Consider the following 20,190-nt stretch of genomic DNA (forward strand, 5'->3'; position numbering starts at 1 on the left):
GCATCAGGGAAATCTCTCCAACATGGTCAAGATCTTGTAGAAAACTGCAAAAGACCTGCAGTGTTGGCTAACGAACTGTGATTTAGTCGGAGGCAGACTCCTCTCCCTTACCTAACCAGATTTCACAGTGGTGACAGATGCATTACTTTTGGGATGGATGGAGATCAGAGGACTTTGGTCTCCGACAGAATCCAGACTCTATATCAAGTTGCTGGAGCTCCAAGCGATCTGGCTAGCATTGAAAGCACTTCTTCCCTCTGTCAAGAGAAAGTGCAGGTGTTCATGAACAGCACCACCACTGTGTGGTACTGCAACAAGCAGGGTGTGGTGGGATCGTGGACCCTTTGTCAAGAAGTACTGCGTCCCTGGATATGGCTGGTACAATAGGGCATAACCCTGGTGGTTCAACACCTGGCAGCTCTTGAACACCAGGGCGAACAAACTCAGCTGTCGATGCCTAGCAGATCACGAATGGCATCTCAATTTGAATCTTTAAGCAATGGGGAGAGCCCTGGTTAGATCTGTTTGCGGTGGCAGTTGACAGCCTTTGGCCTTCCTCCCAAAGTCTGTAATGTTATTTTGGCAGCCAGACGTCCCTCCACTAAGACAGTGTATGTCTGCTGATTGCAAAAATATGTATTATCTTGTACAGAATAGTCTATTGACCCTCTTTATGCCTTTCTTTCTGATATTCTTCTCTTCATTCTTACCATTGCCCAGCTGGGCTCTGCTCTGGGTACACCTAAGGGTTACCTCTCTGCTCTGGCTGCCTTCCTGCGGCTGAGATACCAACATTTTCTCTTTAAATCCCCTAATGTAAATAGGTTTGTCAAACGACTTGTGCATAATTTTCCCCTTTTGCCCTATATCATGCCTCAGTGGGACCTCAGTTTGGTTCTCACTTAGCTAATGTATGCTCTCTTCGAGCCTTGAAGGATATCCTTTGTTCTGCCTCCCCTTGCTTGAGTTAGGCTCATCAGCAGGAGGGCTGAACAGTGTCTGGGGTCAGTAGCAGCGTAGGCTGGCAGCCAGACCCCATAAGGCTTCACAGGCAGAACTGGGGGATCCTCTAAGGAACCCCCAGAGTACATGGAATCATGCAACTAGCACTGGAAACGGCATAGTTGCATGATACCAACATGTTTGATACCAAACATGCCTAGGTTGGTTGCAGCCATTATGTAATTGGATCACTCGTGTTGACCAATGTCCACTACATACCATAAGATGGCTACCCTGCACTTACAAAGCCCAGGGAATAGAGACTGGAATTTGTAGGGGTACTCTGCTCATGCAGGAATATCCTAAGACTTAGGAACATGCAGCCTGCCCTTGTGCTGAAGGGCCTACCAGAGGGGTGACTTTCAGTGTCCAAGTGCAGTGACAGTGATATAATGCAAGCCTGATATCTGAAGTGAAAGGTGCATGCACCATTTCACGCAGGCTGCAATGGCAAGCCTACAAACACAGTTCGTATGGGCTCCCATGGGGGGCAAAATACATGTTGCAGCCCATGGGGGACCACTGCTGTACGTGTGCCCTGGGTACCTAAGTACCATGCACTCGGACTTACATGGGTGCACCAATATACTAATTGTGAGGTGTAAAAGTTCCCCAGCAATCAAATTTAGAGGAGCGAGCACAGACGCTGGGGTCCTGATCAGCAGGATCCCAATGCACTACAGTCTAAACACACTGACATCAGGCAAAACGTGAGGGTAAATATGTCAGAAAGTTGCTACTTTCCTACCGTGGTCATCGCTGCACATGTTTGCCAAACACTACTGCCTGAGCAATCAGGTCCGTAGGGATGGGCATTTTGCCTGTTCAGTCCTGCAGGGCTTTTTAGTGTAGAAAGTTTGCCTGCAACCCACCACTGAGATGGTATTGTTTGGTTATCTATTCTAAAAGGTAAGGAATCTGCAGTTAAAAGTCTCTATCAGGTGAACAAGTTACTTACGTTCGGTAACACATTATCTTGTAGAGACTTTATCTAGCTGCAGATTCCTTACACCTGCCCATGCCTCCCTGCTCTGCAGACTCATTTCCTAGAGTTAAGGATTGTCCCTTTCAGGTCCCTAGTTTTTTTGCACAGACAAAACTGTTGGTTCTTTCTAAGGCTCTGCGCTTCTGGCGTGGAAGTTTGTGGAAAAGTACTGACGTATGCGCGCCTGGGTGGTGCCTTTATAGGCGACCGTAGCGTCACAGACGGCTCCAGCAACGCCACCTGGATCCAAACGATGCCACCACATGCCACTTGCAAAGGGATTGCTCAGCAAAAGTTCCGGATTCCAAGCTGATGCTTGGAAATTCTAACGGTAAAGAATCTGCAGCTAAATAGCGTCTCTACCATATAATGCGTTACCAAAGGTAAGTAACTTTTCACTAATGGCAAAAAGTGGGGAGGTGATCATGTCACAAAGGGACATTTTCCTATGTGTATGATCTGGCCCACAGCATCATTAAGTACTGTTCCTCTAGATGGTAAATAGTGTTTAGCAGGAAACTATTCCCAAGCTGCAGGTGGACAGATTGGTTCCTGTGTGTCAGAACCTTGCCAACTAGAAAGTAGACTGTGAATCAGTGATAACGTTTAACCTAGAATTAACAAAGATGGTAAACACTAACTACTGCCTTGTCCTATAGGGAATAGCTACTTTTAGGTTTGCGGTTAAGAGTACAGGTGAACTATGTGTTATATTGCTTAAAGCAAATTTTATACATTTATGTCCAAAATAGATGTCGAATCTCTAAAACTTTTCCATTAAGTCTATTGTGTATCTTAGGAGTTACACCTGGAGAGTTAGACAATTGGTTAATTAGGCTTAAAATTGTAAAATGTATGCCTTTGGACAGCACTGGCAAAGTATACAATTTGACACAGTTAATAAAAAAGTTTTAAATGCGTAGTCGTTTGTAACCATTCTGTTAAAGTACTTGAACTCCAGCATGTGCTTTCCAAATGGTAGGTGTTAATTAGTGTAGAGAAGAGTGCAGATCTTCTCACTGGATGATGAAAAGAGGGAAAATAGTATTTTGGTGTCTTTGTCAATCCTTGCAGTTTTGAAAATCTGTATTCAGATTTCTTTTAAAAATATAAACATAATTCAACTGTATTCGTTTTCTGGATTTGTGTTAAATGTTACTGAATAATTTTTTGGTATGAAAGAAAGAATTGTCTTAGCACATACTTTTTAAAAAATGTAACCATTTTGAAGTATACTTCATCTTTACGTCTACAGATCTTAAGCAGTATTGCCTTAAAGCAAAGTTAAAAAATCATCACTGGCATTTGTGGGGAAAACCTGTTAATTTCAGGTAGTTCTGGACTTCTAATGCTGTTCAAAGTAAAATAAAACAGAGACACATTAGGAAAGCTCACCTAAATCTTCAAATATTGACAAAAAACTAAAAGTTAAAAATAACTCAAAACATATTCTGATATGGTAAAAATAAAAGCCCACTCCAGATTCAATCTTTGGTGTGTACATAAAGCTGTAATTACTGTGGCATAACAATATTTCTTACTCCATAAGTGGAGATCTGCTTGCTACATTTTTTAATAAACAGTCATATCTACTCGGATTGAGCATTACTTACAACATATGCCCAAAAGCACATATTTGTTAGATGTCATATGTTGCAAGAAAAGTAAGCAGTAGCAACTGAAATGCATAAACATATTTACTGTTATTGTACAAAATGTATGCTGAATATAGGAAACTTAGAACTAACAGTTTTTAATGTCAAACTTTAATGGATAGGTATATATGCAATTTTATTTTGAAAAATCAAAGAATAATGATCTAAGATGTTTTTGTTCTTAGGAGCAAGGTGAAACTGCACTGCATCTTGCGGTCAGATCAGTTGATAGAACTTCTCTTCACATAGTTGACTTCTTAGTGCAGAACAGGTGAGTATTTTTTGTTTTCTGGTTTAATTCAAATGCATTCGTGTTTTCGTGTTTTGCTTGTTTAACTGCCTATATGCAGTCTACACTGTCTAAAGAGAGAATATTAATTTAGTTATGTAATTTTAGTCTACAGTTCATTACAAATTGAGATTGTATCAACAGACTTCTCATATATATTTCACAGTCTGTCACCTTTGATGGCTTTTTAGTTATACATGATTTTTTAAATTCTTTTTATGATGGATACTTTTACCTGCAGACTCCTCACTTTTATATTCCCCAGGCATCAAACTGGATCTGGAAACTATGAAGCAGTACACCTGCGTGGGGATAGTTGGTGTCATGCAGCTTTGCGCTGATTACTTTCTGCTCCAAAAGTGATGAGCGGAGCTGCATGTTAGCACCACCAGTGTCTGCTGACATCAGTTTTCTTCTTTCTGCACCTAAAGGGGCGGATCCGGAGTTTTTCTTTTCAATGCCTTAAATTTCTTCAAGATTTGCCAATGTTCAAGGGCAAATGTCACCTCTAAGGCTAAATGGTTCAGATCGTGTAGGTACTATTACAAACAGATGTCTGAGACCAGACCTTCATGAAGAATGTTTATGGTGTCTGTGGTCAGAGCACTACTCCAGGACCTACGACGACTGTGCCCCGATGAACCTAAAGGTCATACAAGACTGTGAGGTCATAGTTACATCACCAAACACAAGAAAGCTTCTTGACTCGACCAATTGAAGTCAAAAGGAAGGTCCTCAACCTGCCATTGGGGCTATGCTCTCCTATTTCTCTGTGCTCCCCACCGTTCACAACCATTAGGGAGGCTGATGGAAAACCATCTATCTTGCTACTGAAGTGCGACCAAAGAAGCCATAGAGAGGGTTCTGGCCTCGAAAGTAGTAACTCAGTATTACTCCTGCCAAAACCTTGTATCAAGAAGGGCAAAGGCCTTTGTCCTGTTATGGATGTTTGCCAATCAGTGCCTTCCTGTGAAAAGACTAATCCAAGATGCTCACACTAGCCCAGTTCCTGTCTGCCTTAGAACCCAGACTAGATGGTGGCGTTGAAACTGCTGGCTGCATACTTCCATATCCCCATTCTGCGTACCCACAAACTTTATGTGGTGTTCAGTGTGGGCCAGGAACATTTTACTCCAGTATTGGAACTTTCATAGATTCACATGCTTGATTACTTCCCCGTCGATGAGATGGGAGTCCCCGTGGAATATAAAACCAGGCCTGAAGATGTATGCACACAATACATGAAGTAGGCCTCAATACAATAACCCATCCCAGTTGTTTTGTAAAATAGACCTAAACTCAAACTTAAATTAATCAGATTGCCTCACCCCTTTAGAATCTCCTGTGAGGAGCTGCCTTCCCTCAGATTTTCCACCGCACGTTGTGCTGAGGAGTCTCCTTTGAGTTCTGCTCAAAATTTTCTGTCAGAAGACCTGTTCCTACAGCTTTTGGATATTTCTATCTACTCTGGTGATTCAAACTGGCTGCCATGTCAGAGACACCAAAGAAAGGCCTTTCCAGGTCCTGTGCCTCATGCTTAAAAAAGAGATTACATGTGAAGGATTCACATGAGGAGTGTATTTACTGCCTGTACCCCAGCCACAAGACTAAGGACTGCAAAATCTGCAGGAAGTTTTCTACCAAGACCCTGAAGGACATGGAAGGTCGTCTTCTTTTGTGGCTGCAAAGAGGTAAGACTAGACACTCTGCCTCTGATGAGGACAGTGCCTCTTCTTCTATTTCTGCTCCCAAAACACCTCTTAAAAGAAAACAAGAAAGTTCTGAGGGGCAAGAGCCACCTAGGAAAAAGACATCAAAGCATGGCTCCCCACAGAAGAAAAGACTGGGTACAGAATCCCTCAAAAAAGTAAAGAAAACTGCTTCAGAGCCTGCCACCTCTCCTCCTAAAGTGCTTCACAAATTTAAGAAGCTTAGCTCTGCATCGTCGACCATACCCTAGTCGACGACCGTTTCATCAGTGACGCCAATGGTGGGTAACCATCTCTACGTCGACGGCAGTTGCTACAGGATCTTCGTCGACGACATTATCGTCCTCGTCAACGGTGCGCCCCATCTCGTCCACACTTCTCTCGCCGACGACACATCCATCGGCAATGCCCCCGTCGACGACACCTCCGTCGACCATGATTCCGCCGAAGCCTCTTTCGACGACGCTCTCGTCGACGGTCCAACTATCGTCAGCGACAATGTTTCCAGCGAAGATGGTACCGTCGATGCCCCCATCGACGGCAAGTGGTTTTTTGCCTTCAACACCAGGATTGCTTCCAACGAAAAGGCAAAGACCATCTACACTACTTCTGGGTCAACCTGATCAACATACTATGCTTAAAAAGCTCTCTAAAGCTCGCTTAACACCTTCTGTTACATCCCTGAGCAAAGTTTCAAGACTCTTGCCATCTAGGATTTTAGATGATAACGATGAGGATGAGGGCTCAGATCAAGATACAGTGTTTGGAGTAGCTAGAAGTCCTTCGCAGCTACACGTGAAATGCCATGAGTACTCGGACGACGATTCGTATTATGGCCAACAGTACTATGACCCAGACCCACAACAGCAGGGAACAGTATCTCTGCCCTCCGGTCTGGTGTCCGAACTCCAGGCTATGCTGGTGGACTACAAAGAACGCTTCTACCCTCAACTGAAGAAAGATCCCACGCCAGCAGTTTCTGCTCCGGCTACTCCGGCACCTCTGCCAGCATTTCCTAGGACGCCACAAGTTCCTCTTCAGGTTCTGCAGAGTCCTCAGGTCCAGGCCTCTTCTGATGAAGTGGCAGAGGAAGGAGAGTTTCTATCTGACCAGGACAAATGGGATGAGTATGTGCTCCTGGCACCCCCTTCTCCGGAGCCACTGGCAGTCAAATCTCCTCCTGAGGATATTGGCTCTTTCCATAACCTCTTACAGAAAGCTGCAATGAGGTTTGAGCTGCAATTGCCATCTACGCAGCAGGACTGTTTTCTGTATAATTTTAAAGAGCCGCGCAGAAAATCCGTTAGGGCTATCCCAATCATTGACCATGTCTGGAGTCAAGGGCTAATAATTATGAAAATCCCGGCGACAGTACCAGCGGTGTTACCAAAGCTGGACAAAAAGTATAAGGCAACAGAAGATGCTCCTGCATGCCTAGTGGGTCACCCGAAACCAGACTCTGTGGTTTCCCAGGTTGCCCAGAGACGCTCCAAGAACCCTTCAGCACCTTTATCAGCTCCTCCTGATAAGGATGGAAGGCGCCTGGACAATATCGGGAAGAGATTCTCTTCTATGTCGGTAATTGTGGTCCGGGCAGCAAATTAATTGGCACTACTGGGCAGATACGGCAGGCAGCTGTGGTCTGACATCTCCCACTCTGCAGAGGACCTTTCGGATACCAACAAGTCAGATGCAAAAAACATCATTACTAAGGGTCAGCGAACATCTGCAGAAGTGATTGACTGCGCCCTGGACATTTCGGCCACTGGATTTGGGCTTCTGGCTGGTTCAGCCGTCTTAACACGCTGGTCCCTGTCGGATGCATCGCTGGTTGCAGGTTTTCGAAGTTGGAGACAGGCCAGTAGGGCTGGGGCCAAAGCAGTTGTCGTCTTCCTCCTTCTCTGCAGGCTTGTAGGTCAGCAGTCCTTGTTGTTTCTTCAGGTTGCAGGAATCTGATTTCCTGGGATCTGGGGTGCCCCTAAATACTGAATTTAAGGGTGTGTTTATGTCTGGGAGGGCAGTAGCCAATGGCTACTGTCTTTGAGGGTGGCTACATCCTCTTTGTGCCTCATCCCTGTGGGGAGGGGGACACCTCCTTAATCCTATTGGGGGAATCCTTCAAACTCGAGATGGAGGGTTTCTAAAGGCAGGGGTCACCTCAGCTCAGGAAACCTTAGGGGCTGTCCTGACTGGTGGGTGACTCCTCCTTGTTTTTCTCATTATCTCCTCCAGCCTTGCCGCCAAATGTGGAGGCATTGGCCGGAGGGGCGGGCATCTCCACTAGCTGGGATGCCCTGGGGCGCTGAAACTAAAGGGGTGAGCCTTTGAGGCTCACCGCCAGGTGTTACAGTTCCTGCAGGGGGAGGTGAGAAGCACCTCCACCCAGTACAGGCTTTGTTCCTGGCCACAGAGTGACAAAGGCACTCTCCCCATGTAGCCAGCAACATGTCTGGTGTGTGGCAGGCAAGCAGGAACTGGTCAGCCTACACTAGAAGTCGGGTTGGTATTCAGGGGACATCTCTAAGATGACCTCTGGGTGTATGTTACAATAAATTGCACACTGGCATCAATGTGCATTTATTGTGCTGAGAAGTTTGATACCAAACTTCCCAGTTTTCAGTGTAGCCATTATGGAACTGTGGAGTTCGTGTTTGACAAACTCCCAGACCATATACTCTTATGGCTACCCTGCACTTACAATGTCTAAGGTTTTGCTTCGACGCTGTAGGGGCATAGTGCTCATGCACATATGCCCTCACCTGTGGTATAGTGCACCCTGCCTTAGGGCTGTGAGGCCTGCTAGAGGGGTGACTTTCCTATGCCACAGGCAGTGTGAGGTTGGCATGGCACTCTGAAGGGAGTGTCATGTCGACTTAGTCATTTTCTCCCCACCAGCACACACAAGATGTGAGGCAGTGTGCATGTGGTGAGTGAGGGGTTCCCAGGGTGGCATTAGACATGCTGCAGCCCTTAGAGACTTTCCCTGGCATCAGGGCCCTTGGTACAGGGGTACCAGATACAAAGGAATTACCTGAGTGCCAAGGTTGTGTCAATTGTGGAGACAAAGGTACAGTTTAGGGAAAGAACACTGGTGCGGGGGCCTGGTTAGCAGGGTCCCAGCACACTTTCAATGAAAACTTAGCATCAGCTAAGGCAAAAGTTAGGGGGTAACCATGCCAAGGAGGCATTTCCTTACAATGGCCAATGCCTGTTCGGCAAGCATGTCGACGATGCCCTTCAGGCGATCAAGTTTGATACTGATACTGCCAGGTCATTGGGATCCCTACAGTACGAGTGTACTCCCTTTCGAGGAGCCAGGGTAGAGGCCACTCCTTTTTTTCGAGGTGGCTACCAGTCCCTTCGCTATCCACCCTACTCTTACCAGTATCAGTCATCCAGACCCCAGTACCATCAAAGGCAGCCTCCAGCAGCAGCATACAGCAGACCACCTCCTAGAGGAAGATCAGGAAGACAGTCCAAGGATGCCTCGTGCAGGCAATGACAGCCTCCAGGGGCCGGCTACCCCTCCCTCCTTGTCTCGTCACCTACGTCGCTGGAATCACATCACAAGCGACAAGTGGGTTTTGGACATCATAACTCATGGCCATATAATATTATTTACTTCCACGCCTCCCGAAACTCCACCTTCCCGGGAGCGCCAACAACATCTGCATCTTCTCCTCCTAGAGATAGCGAGCATGTTGTCCAAAGGGGCAATAGAGATGGTACTCTCTTCACATCTAGGAAGAGGTTTTTACTCTTGATTCTTCCCCATCAGAAAGAAGTCCCGTCTGTGGAGACCCATCCTGGATCTGAGGCAGCTCAACAAATATCTCAAAAAACAATCCTTTCGAATGGTAACTTTGAAGGACGAACTACAGCTTCTCAACAGAGGTGACTTCATGGCTTCCCTAGATCTTCAGGATGCGTATTTCCACGTTCCCATTCACTCCAAGCACAGGAAATTTCTGAGATTCATTGTAGCCGGCCAGCACTTTCAGTTCAGAGTGCTACCCTTTGGGCTCAAATCCCCCCCAGATTTTCACAAAGTGCTTAGCCTCAGTGGCTGCATATCTGAGACGTCTCAAGCACCAGGTATTCCCATATCTGGAGGATTGGTTACTAAAGGCTCTGAATATCTCTGCTCTACGTCACTCCCTCAAGACCACGTTACATCTTTTCCAACAACTAGGCCTCACTCTCAACAGAGACAAGTCACAGCTCCAACCTACTAGAAGGATAGTGTTTCTGGGTGCTATATTGGACACGACTCTTATAAAAGACTTTCCTGCTGAAGAACGTCAATTCAAGCTTTTGACCTTGGCAAAATCAGTTCGAAGAAAAAAGTCCCTTTCAGTTCGGAGGTTCAAATCATTACTGGGGATGATGTCCTCCTGTATCAACCTAGTTCCACACTGTCGTCTTTGAATGCACCCTTTACAGGAAGAGCTCGACAAACAGTGGAAGCAGGCGCAAGGGTCCTTCGGGGACATCATTCACGTAACGCCAAGGATGGTCCACTCCCTTCAGTGGTGGTCAACGCCTGCAAACATTTTAGTTGGTCTGGAGTTCAAGAATCAAATCCCTCTTTTCACCATCACGATGGATGCTTTGATGCAGGGATGGGGAGCACGTCACCAAGATCTGCAAGTCAGTGGCAGATGGCCCAATTCTCATGCGTCGCTGCACATCATCCTCCTCGAACTCAGAGCTGTGTACCTTGCTCTACAATCTTTTCTACTGAGAATCTGAGGTTCCTCAGTGCTGGTCCGGACAGACAATACTACCACCTTGCACTACATAAACAAGCAAGGCGGAACTCGGTCTCGCTTACTCTCCACAGAAGCTCAGCTCATCTGGACCTGGTGCATTCAGAATTCAGTGCACATACGGGTGGAACATCTCCCGGGAGTCAGCAACACCACAGCAGACTCTCTAAGCAGGCTAAGCACATCTTCACACGAGTGGGAACTGAACCAAACAACGCTGGATGCAGTCTTACGCAGGTTGGGGACGCCGAACCTGGACCTCTTTGCGACACCTCAGAACGTGAAATGCCGGTTTTATGCAAGCTGGCATCCCCAGCCAGGGTCGTGGGGAAATGCCCTTTTGATAGCATGGTCAGGGATTTATGCTTATGCCTTTCTCCCGATACCCCTTCTTCCTCGGGTCATCAGCAAGATCAAATCAGAGCCCTGCCAGATAATTCTAATTGCTCCAGCTTGGCCACGTCAACCGTGATACACAGAGCTTCTGTTGCTATCCTCGTGTCCTCCCATAAAGTTAGCACCCATTCCGGACTTGCTCACCATCAACCAGGGCCAAGTGAGGCATCCGGATCCCAAGCATCTCAGGTTATGTGCATGGCTCCTGAGTTCAATGAATTCAGCCATCTAAACATTCCCATGGACTGCCAAGCAGTTTTAGCTAAAGCTCGTGCAGATAGCAACAATAAGACATATACATTAAAATGGTAGCGGTTTTGTTTACGGTGTTCTGCGAATGGTGTTCATCTGCTTACATCTGCTCCAGAACAGGTTTTACTGTACCTTCTCCAATTGGCGAAGTCTGGTCTCGCCCATGCTTCCATTAAGGTCCACTTAGCTGCTATCTCCAGATATAGACAACCATCCAAAGGACCATCTCTCTGGTCTCATCGACTGATAACGCAGTTTATGAAGGGCTTATTCCGATCCTTTCCTTAAGCCAAACGACCTCCTCCATCTTGGCAACTGAATATAGTCCTAACTCAGTTGATGAAGGAGCCATTCAAACCTATTCATAAATCAGACATTAAGTATCTTACCTGGAAGGTAGCGCTCCTCATAGCGTTGACATCAGCTCGCAGAGTAATCGAGATTCAAGCCTTTTCCATCCAAGAGCCTTTCTTGAGGTTTACAGACGACACAGTCATCCTACGGACAAACCCGAAGTTCATCCCAAAAGTGCCAACTGATTTCCACATGAACAAGCCAGTGGTCCTAAGGACTTTCTTTCCACGGCCCCAGACTGGGGCAGAAAGATCGCTGCATTCTTTGGACATCAAGCAATGCCTTAAATTTTATTTGCAGCGCACATCCTCAATCAGCAGATCCAATCAGCTGTTCGTGGCATTTAGTGTGCCCAGGAGAGGGGCTTCCTGTTTCTAAACAAACCATCTCCAGATGGATTTCTAGTGCCATAGCATTTTGCCACCAAAAAGCTGGTCGACCGCTGGACAGTAAAGTTAGTGCACATTCTACACGTGGAGTGTCCACTACTTGTACACTCTTCTCTGGAGTGCCCCTTCCAGACATCTGTTGTGCAGCCACGTGGAGGACAACGCACGCCTTCACAAAGCACTACTGCCTGGATGCTGAATCGCTCCATGATGCCGCGGTGGGTCAAGCAGTTCTTAGACATTTGTTCAGATAAGGTGAGCTGTTTGTTTCCCTCCGTCCGCTTCAGATTTAATCACATTTTCTGGTTGTTATTTACTTAACCTTTCTTGCATATTTATATATTTGTGTTTACAGCATTATTTTATTGCTATGCATGTAACTGTCTAACATTATTTATGATGATTGACATAGACAGTATTTCTTGGTACAGAAAATGTGTTACTTACTGCTTGCTATTCTATTCAGGCATGTGAATCTATGAAAGTTAAAATACTGGAGTAAGAAATAAGTTACTTACCTGTAACTGTAGTTCTCCTGTATTGGACACTTTCATAGATTCACAAGCGGCCCGCCCGCCTCCCCGGGAGCTCACCTTCTCTCTTTTCAGTGTGCTGGGTTTTTTCAGCACTTGTGCTTGGAAAATCTGAGGGAAGGCAGCTCCTCACAGGAGGTTCTAAAGGGGTGAGGCAATTTGATTGGTTTAAGTTTGAGTTTGGGTCTATTTTACAAAACAACTAGGATGGGTTATGGTATGGAGGCCTACTTCATGTATTGTGTGCATACATCTTCAGGCCTGGTTTTATATTCAACCAGGGACTCCCATCTCCACGACGGGGAAGTATTCAAGCAGGTGAATCTATGAAAGTGTCCAATACTGGAGAACTACAGTTACAGGTAGGTAACTTATTTCTTCATTTCACTGTTGCAGGAAAGCACCCTTTTGGCATGGTTAACCCCCCTTTTTTCCTGGTATCTGATGTCATTTTGACTGAAAGTGCAGTAGGTTCCTGCTAACCAGGTTCCCAGTGCCAGAACGCTTATCTAAAAACTGCACATTTGTTTCCCCAATTGGCAAACCATTTAGCACCATATGTAAGTGTCTAGTAAATTGTACCACTGGTACCTAGGGCCTGGGGTACTAACGATGGTCCCTAAGTGCTGCACCATGCATTGTACCTTCCTAAAGGACCCCTCACCAAGCACATGACCGGCTGCATGTCTTGGTGCAGATAAAAGTGAAAACAGAGCATGGCACACAGCCTGCGTGCAATGTCCCTTAACATTGCATATACTATATGAATGTCACCCCCCTAGCAGGCCTTGCAGCTCTAAGGCAGGGTGCATTAGATTATATGTAAGGGCATGTCTTTGTCGATTCTCAGACATATTAAGTGACCGGGGAAGCCTTTTTAAAGCATGTGCTGGACACTGGTCACTTTGAGTTCCTCAGCGACATTATGGCTTCACTGACTATAGGGATGTTTGGTATTAAACATCTCATATTGGTGAACCCACATTTATGCCAGTGTAGGACATTCCAGTACATGAACCTAGAGGGCACCTTAGAGGTGCTCCCTGAAAACCTACCAGCTTCTAGTGTCTTGACTGACTGGGTCCTGACCAGGTCAGCCACCTTAGCCACTTTTTTGACCCTCTAAGGTGAGAGTTATTGCTCTGGGAGGCCATAGACAAAAGCTTGCACTGAGCAGGGATGTTGACACCTTCTCCAGGCAGGATGGACATTCCAGGGTGGGACTCTGTCACCAACGCTGTGATAGCCACAGTTGGAATTATTGTGTTTTCTAGGCGCTTCAGTTGGATTTAATTTTTGAACATTTGCTTGTGTACATTGGATTTTCATTGTTTCAACAGTATTTTATTCAGCTAAATATTCTCTATTTTTCTAAATCTGTGGGGTGTCTTTTGTGGTGTTTTCACTGTGTTATTGTGGGAAGTTCTGCACAAATACTTTATGCATTGCCTTCTAAGTTAAGCCTGACTGCTCAGTGGCAAGCTACCGGAGGGTGGGCAAGGTTAATTTGGAATGTGTTGTGACTTACCCTGACTAGGATTGTGGTCCCTACTTGGACAAAGGTGTATACCTCTGCCAACTAGAGACCCTAATTGTGGGGACCTCATTTCTAACAGTCTGTACCATATAAGGCTTTATCCAAGGTCGGTAACTTGTTCTTTATTGCTAATGATATTGTTGCAGCTACTTATAGCAGCCCGGAAAATCAAAACAGTAGAAAGCATGTTTTGAAGCAGTATTATGCAGTTGCGCCATGGAGTACCGCTTAGACAGTTGAGATTGGAATTGGATGTTAATCCTATTTCTAACGCTTTATGGCTTGTTAAATACTGGTGAAAATTGTGGTTAATGGCGAAGAGTTCACTGTACAAGCTGTTATTACTTGAACTAATGGACATTGAAAGGAATATGAGAATAATCTGGACATAAAGAATACACTGATACTCATAGGATTTGATTACCTTTAGCTTAACCCGGGCTTTATTAACAAAGTATAATTGTGGTCAGAAAGAACTATTGGTATACATGCTTGGTACACACTGATGTATATTGTATCTCCAGGAAAAGCAGGTTCCAGCCTTTTCAAATATTTAGAGTCAAAAAGAGATGGTGGTTTAGAACCTTTAGAAATTAATAATGTTACTAAAAGCTATAAAATCCTGCTTTTACAAACTTTTACAGTGATCTGGAAAGTGGCTAATGCTTTAAAGTCACATTGAAAATTGCACTTGTAATGGCACCTCCAAAGAAGACAGTAGACCTTTTTCCGAATTTTTTTTTTGTCCCATGTATAATCTTTCCCATCTATGTGCCATCATACACACGGTGCTTTGGGATGCAACAGGCGTGCATGCCAGCTTTTTGCAGCCAAGGGGCACTATAGTGTTATAGAAGTACCTGCAGATGCTTGTTCGGCCCCTTTTGCAAATACTGATGACACTGTTGCACATGTAGCACCAGCGCTATGCTGAGAGCGTATGCCACCATTTGCATGGTATCATGGCCATTCCAATGAGGGAATCACTTCTCTTCTTAGCCTATGCTGTATTACTTACACAGGCGTAAAGGCAAGCAAAGATGTGGCGCACTGTAAGTGCGCCCCATTAAGCAGACCTCTGGATGGGGTAAAGGGGGTCCCATGGGCTGCCCAGACACCCCCCTGCAGGCAGGTGCAGTCACTCACTTCACCCACCTGCCACATGATCTGTACCCGCTCTTTAAAGTGCAGGTGGGTTTCTGTCTGCACAGAGAAACTTAGAGCGGCTTTGAAGCAGACGCTCTCTAATTGTCAGCATGCACTCCCACCAGAAGGCAGCATGGTCATTGTAGTAGGGCACACTGTCCCTGCTTAAAGGTGCCCCGTGGCACAAAGAAGGGCAGTGTGCCTCATGTGTAGTATGGGTGACTCCATTGTTTAAAATAAATGTGGTAAAATGAAGATAGAAGAAACAGTGTTACTAGGCCATCTGACAAGGCTAACACTATTGCACTATCCTGTTTATAGCTGTGTAGCCCTTGTGTCGATGATATGAAAAATGGCATTTATGTCTGTATGGCTGAGTATGCGCTGAAAACAGACCATGTACACTGTACATGTAGTATTTTATGTAACGGCCATTTTAACTTTTGTATTCATGCAGAGTGTATTTTTAATGTATTACTGTCATAGATTTATAGTTGTCATTACACATGAATCATGGATTCTACTGAATTTTATTTGAAACGTAAAAATGAATGCAACTATCAAAGCCAAGATAGCAGCAGACTTAGAAGAGGATTAGGTACAGCATAAACTTACACTCTGTAAGATATGGAAGAAGCTTCTAAGGTATTTCGCCTTCATAGCTATAACATCTAATTCCCTTGCTAAGTGACCCTAATCAGTCAGCTTTATCAAACACCAGCAAAGACGCAACGATAACAAAAGAATCTTCCATATTATGCGTAATGGACATCAAACTGGTCGAAAGCTGCTTTTCGATAGATTAGATGACAAAACTGAATTCCATTGGGTCTGTTGGCATGTCATGGAAAATATGCTGTCAACAATGGGTGATGGGTGTAATTTCGGTACATGAATAATTCCAGCTATCAAAGTCCTAGACAGATAGTGGAAGTAAACGAGGGGATGTCTAAGTCACTGCCAATTAAAAGGGGCATACAAGTGATGTTTTCTCTCGCAGATGCTGTTTGCACTAATGATTGAGCCTCTGGAAAAAAGTATTAGAAATACCAAAGGGTTCAAAGATGTTAGAGTAGGCTAGGATTCAAGCTATCTATACGGGCATATGTTTTAGTTTCTGTCTCATGGATAAGCTGTAGAGTAAGGTGTGTCACTACTGTTTTGGAAAAGGAGGACACTCCTTGAGGTCTCTCATTATTCCCTGTAACTGGTTCAGCTGATTAAGATTCAGTGTGTTATGAGTCAGACAACTCTGCCAGAGAAACGTTCATTTGCAGGTGTACTTTGTAGTTATACGAACCCTCACTTCAGACCCCAGAAATGGTAAACACACCCAGATGTTGGTATTTTACGAAAAAATATGTATTATGTATAATCTGTTTGTAAATCTTACATAACAAGGTAATGGTAAATATTGTAATCTCAGCAGTCATTATACCGAACAAGATGAACATTAGAAATACCCAAAGTATTTAAAATCACTCATCTCTACTAGTTGTAATACACTCATCCAACCCCTACCTAACACCTGTGTGTAGCTCAGTTTCTAGCCTCACGGTTATTACATGGCAATATAATTAGAAATGTTTCGGATTATTTATTCCAGGCCATATACTTATGCCCACATACCTCATAAAACTGTTAGCCCTGCTGTTGATTAGTGGCACTCGGGCATTTCGCTTAAAGCAATCCCCCTGTGTCTTCCTCTCCCGGTTATTCAGATCTCTACACCCATCTCTCTAACGATTCTCTAAGGGGAAGGGGAACTTGTGCGGCCTTTTGCATCCATAGTAAAAAGAGCGAACAACGCAGAAAAATGTCCGAATGGCATGCAATTGCATCCAACTTTGCTTGCTTCTTCTTTCCGAATCAATTCTGGGCGTCGCCGTATGGCCTTGCAACGTTAATCTCTTACATGTGGGTTGCTTGACCGCAGAATGGAAGATTACTCTATACTTGCATTTCTGTAATGTTTGTTAGCACGCCTAATGTCAACAAGCTTGTTAAAATAATATGGCGATCCGACACACTCTGTTAGTCATTATTGGCATTCAATAACATTAGCTCCCTAGGCCCTAATCCATATGGACATTTGATTGTGCATATATAAGTAACTGTTTAATATGGCATAGTGAATTACTCTCTGCAATAGGTTTCATTTAAAAAACGAACAAAGTACAATAAATTTGCATATTTTGGCCGGACTTTGTATTCTTATGATCCTATCTGATGACGCCTGTTTCCCGACTATTGTTTAACTTTGTATTGTAGTTAAATAGTTCAATATTTATTGTATGTTTACTTTCGTAATGACACTTCTTTCTTGCTTTCACATAGTGGCAATCTTGATAAGCAGACTGCTAAAGGTAGCACAGCCTTGCACTATTGTTGCTTAACAGACAATACTGAGTGCCTCAAATTGCTTCTAAGAGGCAAGGCTTCTATCGAAATAGGTAAGATTACCTTTATTCTGTACATATCAGTGTACATTTCCTAATATTAATTGCCATTTTCTAAAACTATGTTGCTAATTTGAATATTGTACCATCCCTTGCATCACTAAACGGCACCAGTTACTGATGCAGCAGTTCCATCATACTGGAAGTAACTCAGAAGGTCCCTAATGGTTTCATTGGTTCTAGCGACTTCCTTTATTTTAATGGGTTGTCAAAAATATGTATGTTTTGAACCACATTTTCAGACCCTGTGAATAATTTTCTGTCTCCTTCTTTGTTCGGAATGTAGAAGGCGGATGTGGATTTTTGAAGCACTGTTTTTGTGTATATACTGGCTACTGAGCCTGCATGCACTCAAACGCAGTTAGAAAGAGGCTTCCTTGCCCCTTCGGTAATGAGTGGTTCATAGTCAAGAAATGAGTTGTAGTCGAGGTCAGCATCTTCACATAGGAGTATGGAGCCACACAGACAGGATATATGTTCTTTAGTTAGGCCCTTAAGTAACAACCACAGTGTAGAAAGCTGGCTCTCTATATGGTGCACTAAAAAGAAGTACACAGTGAAAATAGTCCAGTGGATCCCCAATCGGTTTACAGAGGCTAAAGTTGATAATACTAACTACTAACACTCTCTTTTGTGGTAGTGTGGGTGAGCGGTTGGGCTTATCAGAGGCAGTGCAAAGCATTTGTTGTACTCGTAGAGGCAATAAATGAGTCACACTCAAAGAATAAATTTCAGAGCAATTTAGAAAAAAAAGAACTCTTTTTAAAATATATTTGGATTCCAAGAACTTAATAAAAGAGTAAATACTACTTTCATTATTATTTCTTAAAGGTAAGTAAAGAAGCCTATGCACTTTTACACACAATGCAATCCTATGGAAGTAAAAGTCAATAATGCATAAAGGTAAGTACAGTTGGGGTTCACCTTCTAGGTTAAAATGTGTCGGGCCCAAGGTCCAAAATATCACCAGCAGTTCATTGGGAGCTCCCTGAATTCCACCGGGAGCAAGGTGCTGGTGAGATTGTAGCAGGGCACACTACTGAGAAGGGTGTCCACCTGGAAACAGGCTGCAAAGGTGGGCATGTGGACAAATCACAGAGCTCCCATACGGGGGCTAAGTCACAAGGGACCTTAGAGCAAGGGGGCACAGCCGGTTCTTGGGGACCTGGGCTGGGCCAGGCGGCTCAGATGCAGAGTGGATAGGGCAGCTGAGTTCTGTGCGCAAAGATGCTCCTCGCGGTAAGGGGCCAACAGCTGGCAGGGGCAAAATCAAGACTGCTGGGACACTCATGAACTGGATCTCAGTGGTTTTGACGTCCCTTGATGGCTGCGTGGTCCTTATACAGTTGAAATCTAGAATGGACTCTCACTGTTGTTGACTGGTGCATGGTGTCTGGTACCCGCAGATTGGTGTTGCGCGGCTCCAGTTGGTCCTGGTGTTGTCACACATGGTTGGGGAGACGGTCCTCCAGAGCATGCTTACCTCTTCCTCGTTGTGTGCAGCGTCAGTGGGGGCCGGGGAGCTGCAAGGCGGTTCACCAGACTTTGCTTGTCGGTTCCTGTGGACTGCAGGGAAGTAGCTCCTCTACTCCAGGGGCGACTGGCATCAATTTGCGAGGTGCTGGCAGGCTAACTAAGCGTTGGTAGTTCTCCAGCTGTGCAGGATTAGTTACCCTGTCGTAGGGGTTTCATGCCAAAACATCCACAGCTCTTCTGCTTTTCTCACTAGGCAGTGACTCTTCTTCACCCTACTTTTCTTGATCTGTTGAATCTGAGTTCTTGGGTTCAGGGGTGCCACCTAAATACTTAAATCTGATAGACACAGATAGCCATAGATTCCTTACCTTAGATTTATACCCAGGTGCCAGACTGGATCCAAACATTCTTCATCAGTACCTCTGTGCGTTGGTAAACTGCATCATGCAACTCCGGATCGACGACCTCCTCTGGATATGATGTTGACGGAGTCCGTGTAATCCGTCCGCCGACTCTCTGAGGTCAGTTTCTTCTTTTTCATGCAGCAGTGCAGATCCAGAGAAGCAGTTACTTATGGCTATTTTTTGGCCTTCCCTTTCTGTGGTTTTCACTTTAGAATGGTGTTTATACCTGTGCTCAACAAATGTCAGTCACAGGCCCCCACCCTGTTTGTATGCGGTGCTAAGGCATCCACCACGATACCGACAACTGCGATACCTGTCAACATTTAAGGCATCATAGGATCGGCGGATGAAGCTCCTGACAGCGCGGGTATCGTAGTCTTCACAGGACTCTCAAAGGCGCCATAGTCCTTCTTCTTCCAGGAGTCTTTCACATACAACTCCTTCGACGTCTCCAGATCCTGTGACGTCTCAAGGTAAGCGTTGCCCATGGTCAAAGTCGTGTCCTCCTCCAGCTTTACCAACCCTGCATGGCTCCTTCCGTTCCTCCGACAACGAGTCTGCGCAGGAGTCGATCCCGTGCCTCCCACCTTATCCTGGGATGATTCTGGCCCAGATGAAGGACTATTACCTGTCCTCGCATGCTGTTTTTGGGTCTTCCCCTCCCTCTGGAGCGCCTTCGGGCCCTACGGAGGTGGCGGGTGCCCTGAGGGAATTCTTACGGCAGCTTCATCCTCGGTGTCCATTGGGTCCCTTGACTCCGACTCCAGAGTCGGATTGGTGCTGATGCACAGCCTCCCACAACTTCCATCTTCTGCGCTTGTCTCCTCACTTAAGA

At 45.1% G+C, this 20,190-nt stretch overlaps 1 protein-coding gene across 6 annotated transcripts in view; it reads left to right on the plus strand.

Moving 5' to 3' along the window:
* Positions 1–20,190, plus strand: part of ASAP2 (ArfGAP with SH3 domain, ankyrin repeat and PH domain 2) — a 916,066-nt gene that overhangs the window by 646,053 nt on the left and 249,823 nt on the right. For all 6 annotated transcript variants that reach the window (XM_069235900.1, XM_069235899.1, XM_069235896.1 and 3 more), the window contains exons 18-19: positions 3,828–3,913; positions 17,354–17,469. In XM_069235900.1, the coding sequence (XP_069092001.1) occupies positions 3,828–3,913; positions 17,354–17,469 (202 nt within the window). The remainder of the gene's footprint in view (positions 1–3,827; positions 3,914–17,353; positions 17,470–20,190) is intronic.

This window comes from Pleurodeles waltl, chromosome 5 (genome assembly GCF_031143425.1).
Source record: "Pleurodeles waltl isolate 20211129_DDA chromosome 5, aPleWal1.hap1.20221129, whole genome shotgun sequence".
Lineage (NCBI taxonomy): Eukaryota > Metazoa > Chordata > Amphibia > Caudata > Salamandridae > Pleurodeles > Pleurodeles waltl.